The sequence below is a fragment of the Abramis brama genome (genome assembly GCF_963993115.1).
Source record: "Abramis brama genome assembly, chromosome: 24".
Classification (NCBI taxonomy): Eukaryota; Metazoa; Chordata; class Actinopteri; order Cypriniformes; family Leuciscidae; genus Abramis; species Abramis brama.
This window is the reverse complement of record NC_139986.1, coordinates 956,997-976,250: the sequence shown is the minus strand read 5'-3', so window position 1 is coordinate 976,250 and position 19,254 is coordinate 956,997. Positions and strand designations below refer to the sequence as shown.

General features: G+C 40.8%; 1 protein-coding gene across 1 annotated transcript in view; it reads left to right on the top strand.

Annotated features, from left to right (window-relative positions):
- The window catches only part of vopp1b (VOPP1 WW domain binding protein b), a 38,641-nt gene extending 19,387 nt beyond the window's left edge, over positions 1-19,254 (top strand). The window contains exons 3-5 of the mRNA XM_084102081.1: positions 7,213-7,290; positions 7,903-8,036; positions 16,736-19,254. Coding sequence (XP_083958207.1) covers positions 7,213-7,290; positions 7,903-8,036; positions 16,736-16,944 — 421 coding nt within the window. The 3' untranslated portion in view covers positions 16,945-19,254. The remainder of the gene's footprint in view (positions 1-7,212; positions 7,291-7,902; positions 8,037-16,735) is intronic.

The following is a 19,254-nucleotide window of genomic DNA, read 5'->3' as shown; positions in this document are numbered from 1 at the left end:
CTATATAAATAAACTTGCCTTGCCTAGATTGACAAGTGGATGGAAACTTGATTATATTCCCGTCCGAATCCAGAATGTCAGTGTTTTTCTCCCACCACCCGCGTAAAAATCCCCGGCCGAATCTCCGACTGTTTTTTGACGAACACTAACGTCTGAATCCACATCTCTGAGTTTACAAGAAGAGATCACTTAAAAATTCACTGTTTAAATCATTTTTTATGCCATTAATGTCATAATCATTTGTTAACAAACAAGTATTCATTAGCACAATGAGCTCATTGTTTCTGCATTGAATTATTACATTGTTTAACCTGTTAACCGTTGCCAGAGCGCGGACGCACTGAAGCGGTTTTATTTATATATAGTTCAAAGTTACTATCAGATTTAATGTTATACCTTGACAAACTATACATCATTAAAAAGATATAAGACTCAAGTTTCAGAATTTGACCACTATTGTATTCTGAGAAACTTATAGCGACAGTTATTTCTTAATTTGTTTCAGGAGTTATGAAATGAAAAAATTAGTCGATACCTTTGATATGAATTATGCGCGTCAGCCGCTTTCATTCATAAAAAAACTCCCGTGCCGTCGTCATGACAGCGATACACAAAACAACGTGCCTCAGGGCTTTAGCTCAAAAATGTGCAGATTTGGAGAAATATTGATATATTCTCATAGGTTTACATCAGATTTCTATAGACAGGAATAATATTTATTGAATTTATACCCAAATGCGTCGATGTAATCATTATGAGCGTTTGCATAACTCTGATACTGTGTTTTGAATTCATACCAATAGCCTGAGGGCGCCCTCGCCGCCCTGTGCACAGTATTAGAACATGAAGAAGTGCCATAATCATGTGACAATCCAGGAAGCCTCGAACACACACATAGCTAACGAGATCGCGCTGTAACTATGGCTGTAACATGCAGTTTTGAAGACAATAAACATGTTTGCTATGATATTTGAGTTACCTGTGTTTTTCAATCCATGCCAGGTATTTCCATAATAATAGATTATATTTATAATGTAATGCTAATCTATATAGAATCGTTGTGCAGAACACTATCCAATAGTATATTTTCTGTCTGATTTTTTATCTGAAGCCAAATTAGATCACAAAAAATTATTTAAAATACTCGATTTGCTTCATAAAGTAAGTTTATAAGCACAAACATGGTTTTAATCTCATAAATTGTCGTGTATTGATGGTGTGCTAAGCTAACATGCTAGCTAGCCCTAGGTGCACCTGCCACCTAGAAGTTATATTTTTATTATTTTTTGAATGCTTACTGAAATGTTTCTTTATTCAAGAAATGCATTTGATACAGTTTAAAATGTAAGGGTGAACTTTAAGAAAAGAAATTAGTGACTGAAACCCTATGAATAGCCTGTGAATAGCCAGTCGTTAGTAACTATAATGCAGACAAAAGAAATGCATATTTAGAGCCATAACTAGGCTGGAGAGGTGTGAATGTGTGCAGGGGGAGACTGAGACTGAATGGGGCTCGTTTGCACCACAAAACAATAAAGACAATATACTGGATAGATGGTTAGAAGATGACAATAAACATCAGTAGCATTTTAGCGTCAAATCAAAATAAAGTCACATGACATGGTCTTGAAAAACATTTCACTAAATACAGAGTTTTGGACTTATTATCTTAAGATTTTAAACATAAAATGTTTAGACATGTGGCATTAGCTGTAGTGCATTTCTAGATTGCTCCAGTGCCAACTTCAATTTTTTTTTCATGAGGATGTTTCATAAAAAATAATTTCTAATAACTTTACAAAACTTTGAAGCTATTTATAACAATTTTTGTCATTATGACAATAATTAATTCTACATTTACAATAAACTGCCAGGTGTCAGCTTTCAAATGAGATCATACTTGTGCTTTTAGTACAAAGGGTTCATGAACTGTATCTGTTTCAGTTTGGGTATGTCATTTCTTGGGATTTTTCAAAAGTGGGGTTACAGCTTAACAGGTTAAAATAAATTTTTAGCTAACTGTGATTTCTGAAATGCATAACTCAGACAGTGTCCTCTGATAATAACAGATCACTGTAAACTGTAATATGGACTCGTGTATTTTCTGTAAAGCTGCTTTGAAACGATGAGTGTTGTGAAAAGCGCTATACAAATAAATGTGAATTGAATTTAACTGAATTTGATCCCTGCCGAGCACCGTACGTGCGATAACTATTGTGCTTCACTGTAATTTACATGCATTATTTTAAAGATGTACACTTTTATACCGAAATGCTTTAAAGTGTTTACAAGAACAATATGATCAGGGCTTCACCTCAGCGAACAAAAAGGAGACAGAGGAAAAACAATATGTTTACTGTTGTTTCATCATTGAACAACTATGATACAATTTTAAAATATGTAGGCTATTATGCACAACATTAAAAATACAAACAAAGCAGCTTTATTTTTACCTCATGTAAAGGAGACGCTGCACATTAACTTGTTTCTGATAATTTCCATATTTTTTAAATTACATCCTTTTGAGATAAAATGCAACCATTTTGAATATAGCGTACGCGCGTCTAGCTTCCTATTTCTATTATTTATTTATTTTTATTATAAATTGAACATTTCCTATTATAAAATTAAATACATATGTATTCGTATTATTCCAAGCATATGACATTTTATTCACAGCAGACATGAGCGTTCTGGAGATTCAGAGTGTGTTTTCCTCCAGAGGGTTTGTCTCGTCTTCATGCTGTTAAAGAGCTTTATTCAGCGCTGTTCGTGTTCGATTGGTCAGATCAAGGCTTTGACCCAGACTTTATCTGTGGGATTTCTTTGCATTTTCTGCACTGATTGTAGAGGGAAAAATCTGCAGAAGGGATTCAAACTAAACTGAGAGCTATGAAGTCATTGGCTGAAACTATTTTTAAAGTAGTAACTTCATGAATGACAGATGTTCCAGTTCAGCAGAAATCTGCGGTGCGTGTGAATTACTGATGAATACGGAGAGATCGCAGAGATTAATCTTCACTGCGCTCCAGCTTATGCTCCTGCTGGGGTTTCTCTGATGAAGAGAAGTGTCAGAACAGAGAAAGATGAGAGATGAGAGAAAATACAGCAGAGAAACTGCAGTGTCCCGCTTTCCAGTAAATATACATGAGTGAATAAATGATTTGATGGCAACATATAAATCAAGATTATAAAGATACGCTTTAGCTGGATCAACCTAGAAATATTGCAGACGATTTAGGTTTGAGAGAATGGATTATTATTCTAGTCTTCAGTGTCACATGATCCTTCAGAAATCTACTGATTTGCTTTTATTTTATGTTTGTTTTTTTTGTATTCCTGTTTGTTGCCACTGGAGGTGTGATTGTGATTGTTGTACATCACTGGTGTAATGGTGATGATCATGCGCTCTAGCCTCTGGTTCTCTCATCAACGGCCCATTAGTTATGCTAATATAATGAAGTCGCTCTAATGGGGCTCATTCATTTCCTCCGACCTCGCGACTCGACTCAATATGTGGCACAGCATTTCATTTTCTCGTCCTGCGCCGCGTTGTTTAAATAGCGAATGCATTAGCGCCCATCTGTGGCCCATGGGCTGCTGGTCTGAGAATGAGTGTGTGTTCCGGCGCATTGATGGAGCGTTGATATTTTGAGGAACTGAAATAGACTGAGCCGTTGACCGACTGAAACCGGCTCTAAAGTCAATGGCGCAGTATTGTTTTGTTATTTAAAGGGGTCATCGGATGCAAAATTTACTTTTATATGGTGTTTGCATATGAATGTGTGTTTGCAGTGTGTGGACACAACCACCATATAATGAAAAAAATCCATTCACTCCTTTTTAATCCTCAAAAAGTCTAAACACTCTCAATAATCAAGCGTTTGGATTTTCTGAGCAATATGATGTCACGACCACAAACCCGTCCACGACCACTGACGGACTGTCCCGTATTAGCATATTTCCTCTATTAGCATATTTCCCATATTAGCATATTTCCCGTATTAGCATATTTCCGCCCTCAGCCAGTTGAGTCCGGCAAGGCAGCGCTTTACGTGTCTTTTGTCGACACGGGAGCAGTAGCTCATTATCATTTAAAGAGACATGCACTGAAACGGGTCGCTGTGAACAGAGCTGTTTTTGAGGAGGTAAAAAGGGTGTTGTTTTACACAACCATTGAGGAATTTTAACCAAAGTATGTTACAAACTTTACATGAACATCCTAAAGAATCATACCAACTTGTGGACAATGGGCATCCGATGACCCCTTTGAAGGGTGCATTAGTAATATGAGCCTATAGGCGGGTCCACAACGCGCTACACTTTGTCCCGTAGATGGTCTGCTTGAGCTTTAACCTCACACACACACACACACACACACACAGACACACACACACACAGCTTTAACCTCGCACACGAGCAGATCCATTTCCCCGCTAGAGAAGCGTTCAGTTTTTACGCTTGCTAATTCTGGCATGTAAATAGCGAATCCGCCATGGCGGACGAGACTCTGAATGGTTTATTACACGTTACGCCCAAAACACACCCATTACTCATTACAAGAATAGAGACAAAACACACCCATTACTCATTACAAGAATAGAGACAAAACACACCCATTACTCATTACGAGAAGAGACGACCCTTTTAGACCATGCGCCGGGAGCGCCGACATGTTCTCAGATCGTTAAAATAGGGCCCTCTGTCTCTCACTTCACATGCAGTTTCAGATTGCTCTGGAACGACTCTATATTCAGCCGGAAGGTGTGTGTTGTGCTCTTTAGAAAAGCTCAGTCACTTGTAATAAAATACTGCTAGTTTCAGCCGGACAACAAAAGAAATAGGCTCATCAAAATTGATGTCACAGATCAACTGGTCTAAATTTGTGTTGGGTAAAACATGAGAACTGAGCAAATATTTTCAGGAGGACACTGAAAGTTAAAGTAAACTACAGTAAAATATACAGTAAACGACCGGCGTCAGCGGCAGTGCTCATTGTGTAAATCCTCATGAGAACAGATTTAAGAGTTAATCCACCGTTCTTACTCGAGTACCCCAGCGACAGTCACTATATCTCAGTGTGTTAAAGATTCACATTCCTCTATTTCTACAGGCCGTACCAGTGCTGGGTTTGTTCCCGATCACAGATGCTCAAGGCAGTTTGGACATGGGTTAATTGAGAGAATCTGAATAATTAATGCTTCTTGGCCTATTTCATATTTCAGGTAATATCTGCAATGCAACGGCAGCACATTCTTGAATAAATAATGCTCTGGTGCGTCGGGAAGACAACAGAAATTCAGATTAGCATTCAGTTAACATGAAGGAATAAAAGAGCAGCGGCAAGGGGGAAAATAGCGTTAGCCGGTCAGTCTTCATTGTTGGTTGTTGGTTTCATCAACTAGCTAGTCAAATTTGCTCGGACTGGGGGATATGTGTGTGTCCCTTTAAATGCAAATGAGCTTTAGCTCCGCCTCCGTCCAGAAGAGGGCGGAGTCTTTACACGAGCTTCAGAAACTCCGGCAATAACAGAACAGGCCAATCTCCCTCATCCAGAATCCCAGAATCACCAGTAGCGAGTGCAGCCTTACGGAGAGACTCAGGAAGAGCTTCTGAATGTTAGTGGAGACATTTCTGTAGTTGTTGTGGAGTTACACTGATCATCTCATCGTCATGTTTAACTTCTCCACAAGTGTCCACAGTTCCTGAGGTCTTTATAAGACAGCGGTGACATGTTCTGGTCAATAGTGTTCAGTGCTCGTCTGTGCTCAACCACAGAACAGCTTCAGGCTTTGCTGGATCTTCATCAGTGCGTTAGAACTGGTCTCTGTTGTCGCTTGCGAAACCAAATGTCGGCTGGTGTGTGTAAACGTGCAGATTAAGGGCCGGTAATAGTTGTTTAAAGTGCAGTACGCCACAGAAAATAACTCATATTCGCTGTTCAAACACTGACAAGCAGCTTTCTTTGCGCGGCTAGACGAATCTAAGTATTCATGTAAAGATATATGTCTTGAGTAAAGATAAACATGGAAGAAACAGTAAAGTGACAGCAGCCTAATAAACATGTCTGTCATTAATGTTAATCTAACAACAGAAAATCACTCACTGCTCTCGACTGAATCACTTTTGTAGCTTTAATAAATATCAGCGAAGACTATGCAGTGTTTTATTTTACATCTGATTACTTTATTCAATTTCTGTATTATTTCTTACTTCAGTTAGACAGACCTGAAAAACTTATCACTCTATTTAATTTCAGTCTTTGTTCTCTTGTATTTATTTGTCATCTGTTAGTATTTTAGTACTAACTGTTTTCTTGTCTTCAATAATTGCTTGAGAAGGTTTTACTTGCATTAGTTAGCCTAGTATTAGTTTTTGCTGTGCTATTAAACTGGTATTGAGAATTGTGTAATTTCACTGGTATCACTTGATAATCGTAACAACCTTTCCAGGAAAAACAAAACCAAAAAACATGATCAATTGTGTTACTGTGAAAATGACTCATATTGTGATATTAGATTTTGGTCATATCGTCCATCCCGACTCCTTGCTATAGCAGGAAAAGTTCCCACAGTTTGCTCGTGAGAACCCTTCTGAAACCTGACATTTAAGTTATTTTTCCCACACAGTATTTGCTATTTTATTTTGATCCATTTCAGCTGAGGTATTTATATCCCCTGTAGGAGATAAATCATGGTTATTGGTCATTATCTGTGGTCATTGCTCATTATCTGATATTATGTTGTTATTGCCACTAATAACATTCGCTCAGCAAAACATGAACTGATTAACATAAACTCATTTTTAATCACCCCTCATTATAACACATTTACAAAATGAGAATCCCTGTTCAACACTTGAGTCTCTTCATCTGTCATTCCTTCACTTCCCAGTGCATATCCATGCTTTTATTAATGAAGAATTGTGGTGTCAATCAGGAGACAACTACATCATGTATGTAATACAGCAGGAGATGTGGAAGAGAAACTTTACACGAATGCTTCCATCATTAGTTCAAATCCCACAAGCACATCTGATGTTCTTTGATGGTTCATCTTATATTAGTAATCTGTGTGTCAGTGGATGTATTTTCATTCCAGTTCCCGCTGCTTCGTTCATCACTGTTCATGTTTTCCGTGAGGAAGATCACTAGTGAAGTGGAATGGAAATGATCCGATGTGTGTTTTGACGTGTGTATGTTCTGGTCCACAGATGCCGCTCGTATGAAGACTGCTGTGGGACTCGCTGTTGCGTTCGGGCTCTGTCCATACAGAGGCTCTGGTACTTCTGGTGAGAACGCCCTTTTGCTCTGCTTTTCTGCAGTTTAAATTGTAATTTCACTCTTTAAAATAAAGGTTATATATCGGCATCGATAGTTCCACGAAGAACCTTTAACATCCATGGAATCTTTCCATTCCACAAAAGATTCTTCAGATTATTAAAATGTTCTTCACACTAAGAAAAAAAAGCCTTTTAAGAACAGTTCACCGAAAGGTTCTTTGGAGAATACATTAAAAAGGTAATTAGTCACAATTTATCTCACAGTGACATTTATTCTCACAATTGGACTTTATAACTCCAATTGTTATATAACTCACAATTTATAACTCCAATTTGGACTTTATAACTCACAATTGAAAGTTTATATCTCACAATATTGAGAAAAAAATTCAGTGGCGAAAACGAGCTTTAAAAATATAATTCTGACTTTATATCACGCAATTCTGAGATAATAGTCAGAATTGTGAGATAAAAAGTCGCAATTACCTTTTTTATTTTTTATTTTGTGGCGAAAACAAGCTTCCACAGTTATCTGTTGCAACATGAAGCGAATTATTGTTGTCACACGTTTGCTTGATGAGGGCTGTGATTGGCAGATCGTGTTGTTCTCGTCTCTGATAGGCTGCTGCTGATGATGGGCGTGCTCTTCTGCTGCGGCGCGGGATTCTTCGTTCGCCGGCGGATGTATCCGTCTCCGCTCAGCGAAGATCCGGCCTTTAACGTGTCCTTCACCAGACAGCCGGTCAGCACTCCAGGTGAGAACTCAGCTCATGCCAAACATCTCAACACCTGAAGGTTTCATTCATCAACTGAGCAGAAATCAGCATGTGTGACCCTGGACCACAAAACCAGTCAGTTGAAATTAAAATTTATACATCACCTGAAAGCTGACTAAATAAGCTTTCCATTGATGTGTGGTTTGTTAGGATAGGACAATATTTGGTCGAGACACAACTATTGAAAATCTGGAATCTGAGGGTGCGAAAAAATCGAAACATTGAGAAAATCGCCTTTAAAGTTGTTCATTTATGTTGGCGATTGTGCTGCATTCACTCACAAAAATAAATGTTTTATATATTTACAGTAGGAAATTTACAAAATATCTTCATGGAACATGATCTTTACTTAATATCCTAATGATTTTTGGCATAAAAGAAAAATCTATAATTTTGACCCATGCAATGTATTGTTGGCTATTGCCACAAATATACCCGTGCGACTCGAGACTGGTTTTGTGGTCCAGGGTCACATATCTTTTACTTCCCCAAACTCTGTCAAAGGCATCAGTCACTGATTGACAGCTCCTAAATCTCCTGAGATGACTACCTAGACAAAACTTCTGTGTATTTGTGCTGTTTTTTGTGTTTATATGTGTAGTGTTTCACATCAGTCTCTGTGAGGTTAGGACGCGTGAACAGCTCAGTAGGTTTTGGAACAGAGCCTGAGTGTGTTATATTCGGAAACTACGACAGGACAAATCTCGTCCTTATTGATTATGATTATGATGCTGCTGCTAAAAAATATGTCCCTCATCTCACAATATGGCCTTTTTCTGAGCCAAACCCGGTTTGTAAGCGCAGCTCCCGAATCCTCCCTCTCTATTAGTGTTGGTAAAGGCAGATATTACGAGTCGGCTCCTGCTTACAGCCAAGGCTGGCACTCCAACACACACTTGATTTATTTCCTCATCTCTGAGCCAAACCAGCAGAAAACTGCAAATGAGTCATTCTGTGTGTGAGCAGATCCGAGCCAACATACGCCACACACACGCCACACACACACCACACACACTGTCTGGACTGGCTGTTTCGTCAGCGAGTGCTTTGTTAGTCTCTAACTGTTTTCAAGTGTTCACTGTCATATCAAATGTTGCTTCATTTGGCAGTGAAACAAGAGTGTAATTTGGATCTTCAAAGGAATATTCAAAGTTATTTTCTCTTTCTGTTCTCTGCGTCTGTGTCATGTTGGCATGAAAGCTTGTTTCTGCCACGGAATACAAAAAGGTTTATATCTTACAATTCTGACTTTATTTCTCGTAAGTCCAAGTTTATAACTCGGAATTGTGAGGAAAAAAAGTCAGAATTGCGAGTTAAAAGGATAGTTCGCCCAAACTTGAAAATTATTTCATTAATTACTCACCACTAACCGATTTTTCTCAGAATTGCAAGGAAAACGTCTAAATTGTGAGATATAAAGTCGCAATTACTTTTTTTTTTTTAACTCTATGGTAAAAACAAGATTCCTGGAATTGGTGAAGTTATTGAAATGTTTCAGCTCATCCGTCAGTTTACAGTAACGCACTCATAATGAAACCCTAGAAGGAAAGCGATCCGCAGGGGCTGAGAGCAGGAATGCCGAGCTCAGACTTCTGTGGAAGGACTTACAGAAGAAAAAGAGGTTTGGTACTTGAGCTGAAAGTGGCCTAAATTGTCTGTTTTGGGTGGATTTTGATCAGTTTTTTTCTCAGCTCAGTGTAAAGAGTGCTAAAAAAAAGCCTTTCGTGTCTGTTCCTGGTGAAAGTAAGCAGGTTTTATCTGGTTAAGACACGAGTTGATAGTCAAATCAAATCAAATTTGGTTCATAAAGCACATTTAAAATCATCCTTGGTTGGCCAAAGCGCTGTACAGGAAAGAGAAAAACAAAACAGGGCAAGAAACATGAAAGTTACGGTAGATTAAAAGCACAAGAGAAAAATGCGTTTTTAGCAAGTATTTATATCCAGCTAATGTGGAAGCTGTTTAGACATGTAGGGGTCGGTTGCTCCACCACTGCGAAAGCTCGATCACCCCTGCACTGTAAGCGAGATCGTGGGACAGACAAGACATGTTGATCTCTTGATCTATGTGAATCTGGATGGATTGTGAAGGACAATTAAGTCAGAAAGGTATTTGGGGGCTTGGTTGCTGAGAGATTTATAAACAAATAATAACATTTTAAAATCAGTTCTGTATCGGACTGGTAACCAATGCAGAGAACGTAGGATTGGGGTGATGTGATCTCGTTCTCGGCTGGCAGTGAGCAGACGGGTTCTGGACCATCTGGAGACGAGAGATGGAAGAGAGAGGTAACCTGACATATTACAGTTGTCGAGTCGTGTTGAAATAAAACCTTTCCTGGAGCTCAAACAGCAGAGCGCTGGCGCTTGCAACGCCAAGGTCATGGGTTCGATTCCCAGGGAAAGCAAGAATTGATAAGAATGTAAAAATGTGTACCTTGAAATGCAATAAGTCGCTTTGGATAAAAGCATTTACAAATATGTAAATGTAAATGTATAAATGGCTTGACTTTGGCTAACTGGCGTAGGTGGTAAAAACTGGCACTGACTGTGGCATTGAATTGTTTGTTCACTTCGGAAGTGAGGTGTGGTGTGAGGGTGCCAAGATCGGTACACTTTCTATCAGAGAGCTCATTTGGACCAAATTGGATAATTTGGGTTTTATCATCAAGCAACATGAAATTGTTAATGAGCTACAGTTTGAGTTCGTGAAGACAGTCTTGTAATCTCTTATATGTAGGGTTATCTTTATGTTTTATAGGTATGTATAGTTGGGTGTCATCCGCATAACAGTGGTGCGACACACCAAATCTACTCATACTGTAATTGATCCTGAGGGTAGCATGTACAATGAGAATAGTAGAGGTGCCAGGATCGAACCCTGGGGTACCCCACAACTGAGGTGAGTCGCAGATGATGAATGAGTACCGAATCTAACAGAAAAACTTCTGTTTGATAGGAAAGACTGGAACCATTTGAGTACCATGCCTGAGATACCAATCGAACGTTCCAGCTGAGATATAATTATCTTATGATCTACAAAGTCAAAAGCTGAACTCAAGTCAAATAGCACTAAAGCCATTGTGTCGCCAGCATCTGTCTTTATGTTTTTAAAAGAGCAGACTCAGTGCTGTGAAAGGGGTTTGAAGCCAGACTGAAATATATCAGGAATAGAATGAGTGTGCAGTTCTGCGGCCGTATAAAGATTGATTTTTCAAAAATTCGAGTGACGGTTTCTTGAGGACGGGAGTCGCAGTAGCGAGTTTAAAGCAAGCAGGGACAGTCCCAGTCAAGAGACGGATATTACTGATACGCAAAATATCTGAACCAACAGTGTCAAATGCCTGTTTTATAAAACGAGAAGAAAGAGTATCTGGAGGAGAAAAGGTGGATTTTAGTTTTGAAGTGATTTCCTTTCATGTCTGAAGGGAGACCATTCCAAATTGGCTCCACTGTGAGCAGGAGAAGGTCGGATCAGGCACATGCTGTCCTGAGGTAAGAACTTGTGCTCGAGTAGTATTCATTTTGCCTGAGAAGAAATGAAGTTTTCACACTCAGTGGAGGAGATCATAGAAAAGGACTTAACAGAGTTAAGGAACAGTTCTGGAACAGTGCAGATTTTTTACAATGATGTCGGATATGAATTTATTCTTAGCTGCCCTGGCGGTCTTTTGGAAATTATTTAGTGAAACAGTCAGCATCTCGAAGGAAATTTGGAGCCTGTCTTTCTTCCATTTTCATTCAAGCCGTCGACATTGTTGACGTAATAGGCGAATATCGCTATTTATCCATGGCTGGGGCTTGTTTTGTGGATAGATAAGCTTTCGAGGTGCAATGGAGTCTAAGATGTTGGAGCATTTGTTATTAAAAGCTTGTATCTGCTCATCGACATCAAGATAAGAGTAAAGGAGTCAGAGATGAGAGAATTATCGGCCTCCGAGTACATTTCAGAAAACACATGAGAATGCGAGGTTAACGAGCGTGGAGTGGTACAGTTGTGGGTGGTGCTGGAGGGAATGTTGAAAAGAGCAAGGGTTTGTGGTCAGAGAGTGGAGTATCACCAATTTCAATATCAGCCACAGACAGACCATATGACAGTATTAAATCTAATGTATGACCATGGCAATGAGTGGGACCATTCACCCACTGAACAATATTTAAAGAAGTTTAAAAAGTCCTTGGCTAAAGCATTAGCAGAACAGCATACATGAATATTAAAATCACCAACTATTAAAATATGGTCATATCTAGTCTAGACAATCCCCAAGAGATCTGCAAACTCATTTATGAAGTTACTGGATGAAGGTGGACGGTAGAGTGGACGGTAGAGTGGACGGTAGAGTGAAAGTAAAACTGGATAGGAAGAGTTTAGTTGAATTTCCTGCAGTTCAAAACTAGTGAAAGTGGAAGTTGACAGTTGGCGACACCGAACCCGGTTTTACAAATAGTCACAAGTCCGGTTAACCGGCAGTGTTAAAGAAGTCAAACTCCGGGGGAACCAATTCAGAAAAAGCACTGAGATCACCTGTTTTTATCCATGTTTCAGTCACGAAGAAATAATTCAAATTGTTAGAAGAGATGAAGTCATTGCAGATAAAAGTTTTATTTAGAAAGGATCGAATGTTGGCAAGAGCCATCCCAAGCTGTGGTGGATCCTGTAGGAAGTCGAAAGCTCTACGAAGTGATTGCAGATTATGATGGTTGACAGACCTGTGTCGGAACCGTGGAGAGGTCCGTCGAGTGAGCCCGGAAGGTGAACATGGGGCGATCGGATGAATCCACCGATTTTGCTCCGCGGCACCTCGAGAGAGCTGAGAGTGGCAAGCCAAGTCCGACAGGGCAGAGATCGACGCAGAGGTGGAAGAGGAGCCCAGTGCCCAGGCCAACCTCAACCGAACGGCGACGCCACCTCGCCTTCCGCGTCTCCTCCCGCGTCTCCTCCCGCGTCTCCTCCCGTGTCTCCTCGCGTCTCCTCGCGTGTCTCCTCCCGCGTCTCCTGCCGCGTCTCCTCCCGCGCCTCCTCCCACGCCTCCTCCCGCGTCTCCTCGCGTCTCCTGCCGCGTCTCTTCCCGCGTCTCCAGCCGTGTCTCCTCGCATCTCCTCGCGTCTCCTCGCGTCTCCTGCCGCGTCTCCTCCCGCGTCTCCTGCCGCGTCTCCTTCCGCGTCTCCTGCCGCGTCTCCTGCCGCGTCTACTGCCGCGTCTCCTCCCGCGCCTCCTCCCGCGCCTCCTGCCGCGTCTCCTCCCGCGCCTCCTCCCGCGTCTCCTCCCGCGTCTCCTCCCGCGTCTCCTGCCGCGTCTCCTCCCGCGTCTCCTCCCATGTCTCCTCCCGCGTCTCCTCCCGCGTCTCCTGTGTCGGAACCGTGGAGAGGTCCGTCGAGTGAGCCCGGAAGGTGAACATGGGGCGATCGGATGAATCCACCGATTTTGCTCCGCGGCACCTCGAGAGAGCTGAGAGTGGCAAGCCAAGTCCGACAGGGCAGAGATCGACGCAGAGGTGGAAGAGGAGCCCAGTGCCCAGCCCAACCTCAACCGAACGGCGACGCCACCCCGCCTTCCGCGTCTCCTCTCGCGTCTCCTCCCGCCTCTCCTTCCGCGTCTCCTCCCGCGCCTCCTCCCGCGTCTCCTGCCGCGTCTCCTCCCGCGCCTCCTCCCGCGTCTCCTCCCATGTCTCCTCCCGCGTCTCCTGCCGCGTCTCCTCCCGCGTGCGCCATCTGGCCACACACACTGGCGCCATCTTTGATAATACTTTGATAGTATTTGATACAGAGGGCTGATAAATGATCTGTTACTCCAGATTCATGCAGCATGTGTAATACTTTAATATTGTGGTCATGTTTTCAAAACAATGTAATAGTTGAGCATGTTAAACATTTATATACAGTGCTGCACACGGCCCTACAAGACTTTTACTATGAAATGTGTTTCACATTCATTTTTACACATTGAGGAATGAGTCAAAATGATCAGAAAAATGTGCAGAGAACTGATTATATAGACTGAGAATAAAACAATGCTTTACAATTGGCAATGTTCATAGTTTTCCCAACCACTAAAACACATATTAGGAAAAGAGGTCACTTTTGTATGACTTTAATAAGTTTGTATCTGTTCTGAGGGAAAATGAACTGAGTCATTATATTTGCTACTTGAGTGGAAAAATGAATTGAAAATCTGATTAAGGCTGCAATTCCTTGAGTTTTATTGCTAAGGCTTTTATTTTTCAAAGGACAAAAAAGGAAAAAGGAAAAGCACTCTCTGCTTTATCTAGTTAAATGGAACAACTAAATAAAAAGGGTCGCTTGAGCTCCAGTTTAAGCAAACGAAGCTTGACACGCATCAATGAGTCTGAAGCTAAATCCATAGAGCTGCTAGAAGTCCAGTTTCTTGCAGTAAATCTGAAGGATATCTTGCATTCGGAAACAAATAGCTCTAAAAAAATAGGTAGGCTTCATAAAACACCATAATTATACATCAGCCTACAGCACTTTAACTCTTTTACAGCACACAGGATTGATGCGGTTCAGCTCTGATGTTTCCCTCCTCTGCACTTCTACATTCCCTTCAGCTCATATCTGATGGAGCTGTCAACAATATTCATAGTTTGCATGTCAGGTACATAAACAGGAGTTTGTGCATTCACTGATAATGGTAAGTGCTTGCAGAAGTGCTTCTGCTTGAATGTTTTGATGGTTTCAGGAGAGCTGGAAGAGGTTGGCAGATCATCTCACCAGAGAGGAACGGAGAGAGTGAAGGTTTTGGAAAAAAAGCAATTATATATATATATACTGCTGCTTGAAAGTTTGTGAACCCCTTGCAGAATCTGTGAAAATGTGAATAATTTAAAAAAAAATAAGAGGGATCATACAACATGCATGTTATGTTTTATTTACTACTGTCCTGAATAAGATGTTTTACATAAAATCTGTTTACATTTAGTCCACAAGACAAAAAAAAAAAAAAAAAGATGTACCCTTGATTCTTAATACTGTGTGGTTACTGGATGATCCATGGCTGTGTTTGTGTTCTGTGATGGTTGTCCTTGAGTCCCTTGTTTGCCCTGAGCAGTTAAACTGCACAATGTTCTTCAGAAAAAATCTCCAGGGCCCGAAAAATCTTCAGTTTTCCAGCATCTTTTTCATATTTGAACTCTTTCCAGCAGTGACTGTGTGATTTTGAGATCCATCTTTTCACACTGAGGATGACTGAAGGACTCAAACACAACTATTAAAATGGGTTCAGACATTCACTGATGCTCCAGAAGGAAACATAATGCATTAAAGGAGTGGTTGACTATGATTTCCCTTTTCTAACTTTAGTTTAGTTTAGAATGTTCAGTGCATGTCTGTGTGAGGTAATCGAAGCTGCTAAGAACTAGCTCTTGAAGCTCCGCCCTCTGTGCCGGGAGCAGCAGCTCATTTGCATTTAAAGGGACAGACACAAAAACGGTGTGTTTTTGCTCACCCCCAAAAAGTGACAATTTAAACATGCTATATAAAAATATATGTGGGTTATTTTGAGCTAAAACTTCACATACACACTCTGGGGACATCTGAGACTTATTTTACATCTTGTGAAAAGGGCATTATACCACCCCTTTAAGAGTCGGGGGGTGAAAACTTGTGATGTCATGGCAGGAGGCTATAAAGCGCACCCAGACCAAACATCAGCTTCTGTGTCTTCAGCAAGCGCTCTGTGTGAAACCGTCTCTGTCTACTTGTTGTTGTTTGTCCACAAGCATATTATATATCTAGACACGAGTATAATGGCGAGCAAATAGCATTTTGGATCGTGTGTTCCTCTCTGCCCTCGCTTCATTACAAATGGGGATACACATGGTTTGAGTTGTTTGTTTGGGAGTGGCGTGCCTGTGACCGACCTATCAGAAGGTGACGATGTTTGGTCTGGGTGCGCCCTGACGTCACCCGCCTATACGCCATTGGACTGATTTCACAAGTGCTTCATGACGCAGTCACGCAGAGCGTTCCCACAGCGCCAACCTCGACGCAACGTCTCAGTCCCTCTTCAGGGAACCGAGGTTACAGACGTAACCAAGACGTTTTCCTAACCAACTTCCAGCTTGGCACAGCAGTATATTTCACATCCAAAATGCACTAAAACTAGCGAAACACTTCATGTCTCAGATCAGCTCATTCATACAGAACACTAGCAGAGGATTCACTCAACAAACACACTTCATCACTCATAAAACACAGACCTGAAAACACTAACACGAGCATTATACAATCATATCTTTTGTAAAAATGTATTTTATAATTCACTTCAGTTTGTTACATGATCCATGTTTACTTTACTATACAAAAAATATTCCTAAGTTTTTTATTCCCCCTTTTGAATGGATGGTAATAAAACTGAAAAACACTTTTGTGTACATCTAATTGTTTTGATAGCATTTACTTTTTTTTCTGTAGAAATGTAGCAAACTGCTGTCTTATTCAATGTTGAATCATGTTAGGTTTCGAACTTCAGTTGAACAGTTTTATAAGGAGTATGTAAACATGTGGAACATAACGGTATGAGAGCAACTTTTATTATTTTTAGTCCCTCAGTATGACGGCAGCTTTATATCAGAGACAGTGTCCACTCTTCCAGTGGCAGATGCTGACATTTTATAGCGCCAGTAAACCTTGACATTAATTCAACCCATGTTTCTCCAACAGTCTCTCAGCAGCCGGGCATGCAAGGCTACGTTGACCCCTGTGTCGCCATGACGACGACCCTAGCCCCTGCCTACCCCGGGCCGACCCCGGCAACGCACGTGATGAGCTCCTTCCCTCCGCCACCGTCCTACTGTAACCAGCCGCCGCCCTCGTACGAGCAGGTGTTCAGCGGCGCCGAGAAGAAGAGCCACACACAACCCTCGCAGTGAGGCGCCGCACACACACACTTTTCCTTTTGCTTGCTTGTTTTCAGGACGCCTCTTTCTTGCCCGTCCCCAGTCGCGTCGTCTGATCGGAGGGGCAACAAAGAGAACAGAGTCCTGATGGGATGAAGAAGAAATGGACTTCTCTACCCGACAGAGCCTGTCAGGATGGGAAGCGCAGAAGACAGTGGGAGTGTCAGATGTGTTTGCGAGTGCGCGCGCGTCACAATGATCCGAGATGGAAGCGACCCTTGACCTTCAGGAGAACAGGTGCTCCCGAACCATCCCGATGCCCAACCGTACTCAAGAACCCCAAAAGCAGGGACTTTCGTACTGTAGACATTCTGATCCACATCATGCATTTGAGCTGTTTCTTTGTTCCAATCTACACGCTTTCATGGGTCAAGAACCTCTTTAATGGGCAGAAGTTTGAAATAGATGATGAACTCGCATGGAGTGAGTCTATTGAAGCCATGCTCACAGAGCGAAAGGGAATCTGTTCACATCTGTTCTGGTTCACTTCACCCATAATGCCCTGTTTCTGTGGACGGGCTAAGGCTCGTTTCAGGTTAAACGTCTCCTTTCGTTAGAGTTCGTTCTCTGGCCCTCTGCTGATTCCTTATTATCATTGAAACATGTGCAGGAGAACCAGAAGGCTTGACCCCCAATGAGAAATATAGCTGACGTTTATAGTGTTATTTGGAGGGAGTGATGCATTTACTGCTTGAAAACATTCTAGCCTCTTCCTTAGCATGAACACGGATAACACGACACCGTACTTTAACATTACATTCATGCATTTACGAGAGACTTTTATTCAAAGCGACTTACAAGAAAAGAACAAAAGCCATTTTTTGGAGCCAACAATATTTGTAATATCCAGTGCCCGATTTATTTCACTGATCAAGCTTTCTATATTTTCCAGTAGTTATTTTACATGCAGACAGATGAATCTCTTGAAAACTCTCACATTTAAAAACCTCAGTTAAATTAAATAGAATTAAAAACAAGAAATGATAGTTTGCATGAATAAATGAAGCCTATTTTTAGGACAATTTAGGAACTTTTATTTGTTGATGACAGTTAAGCGCATTAACACTCTGCTGCTGTTCGCTCATTTTTGACAGAACAATTTTACTCAAGTTTTTTAGAATTTTGGTAAAGGTTTTGGCACTTGCTGTGTGAACTCACAAAAACATCATGGACACGATTGGAAAAGGTTAAATGGTCCTGGAAAAAATTGTCAGACTTTTTCTTTTTGTGCTCAAAAATTAGCCAATTAGAAACGAATGGGAGTTGAATTTCCTCCAGTGGAAGCGTTTGGTACTGCGCCCAAACAAACTCTTACTGAAAGCTCATTTTTGAGATATCAACCTCAAATTAAATATAAAAAAAAAAACAAAAAAAACATTTCGGTCATCTTTGACAGCCATGTGAGCACTAGAGGGTTAATAATAATTTGGTGAAATGTGGTTAATCATCAAAAATGTCAATGCAAATTTCCCACATTTTCAAATATAATTTCTTAATTTTGGGGGGGGGGGGGGTGAATTACAACCCAGACATGTTCCTGGTAAGATTCACCCACGTATACTTACTTAATGATCATTGTTTGGAAAAGTATATCAAATTTGGAGTCTAGTTCCAGAACCCTAGAAGTGAAATGTCAATGTGGTTTTTATTTAAAATGTACTTAATATTAATTCAACATGTGAGTTATTCGACAGAGCATATGTGAAAAAAAAAAAACTGACTGTAAAGTTGCACATTCTGCATACTTATGATTAATATTTTGAATGCCGGCTGGTTAATATTCTTGATGTTGTGACCGTGAACAGAACAGGAATGCCGACGTTATGGACTCACACGTATCCGAGAATGACCACAGGTTGATCTATTCACCTGAACATATTTTCAGTGCATAAATTGCATTATTTATCACTTTTCTCCCTATTATTGACTGGAAAACTGCCCATCATTAATAGGTCCTGGTGTATTTCAAGATATGTTTGGAAAGTGTTGTTTTTGTAGTCGTGGTTTCATTGTTAATGTTTTATTTTTCATATGCTTGAAGTTTTAACTATGCAAAGGAGGGATGTTTGTAAGAGGTTGTTTTGTTTAAATCTCAAGAAGTCGTGATGAAGAGATGTTCAAGGACAGCTGTGACGTGACGTGTCCTCAGTTGATGAACCTGTGACGAAGCGGAGTGTTTCCTACAGTCATCGACACACCAGCAACCATCAGTCAACCCTCTCAGTGTCAGATGAGCTGCTGTAATAAAGTTCCCTCTCTTTGAGACGTTTGCTACACCTTTCA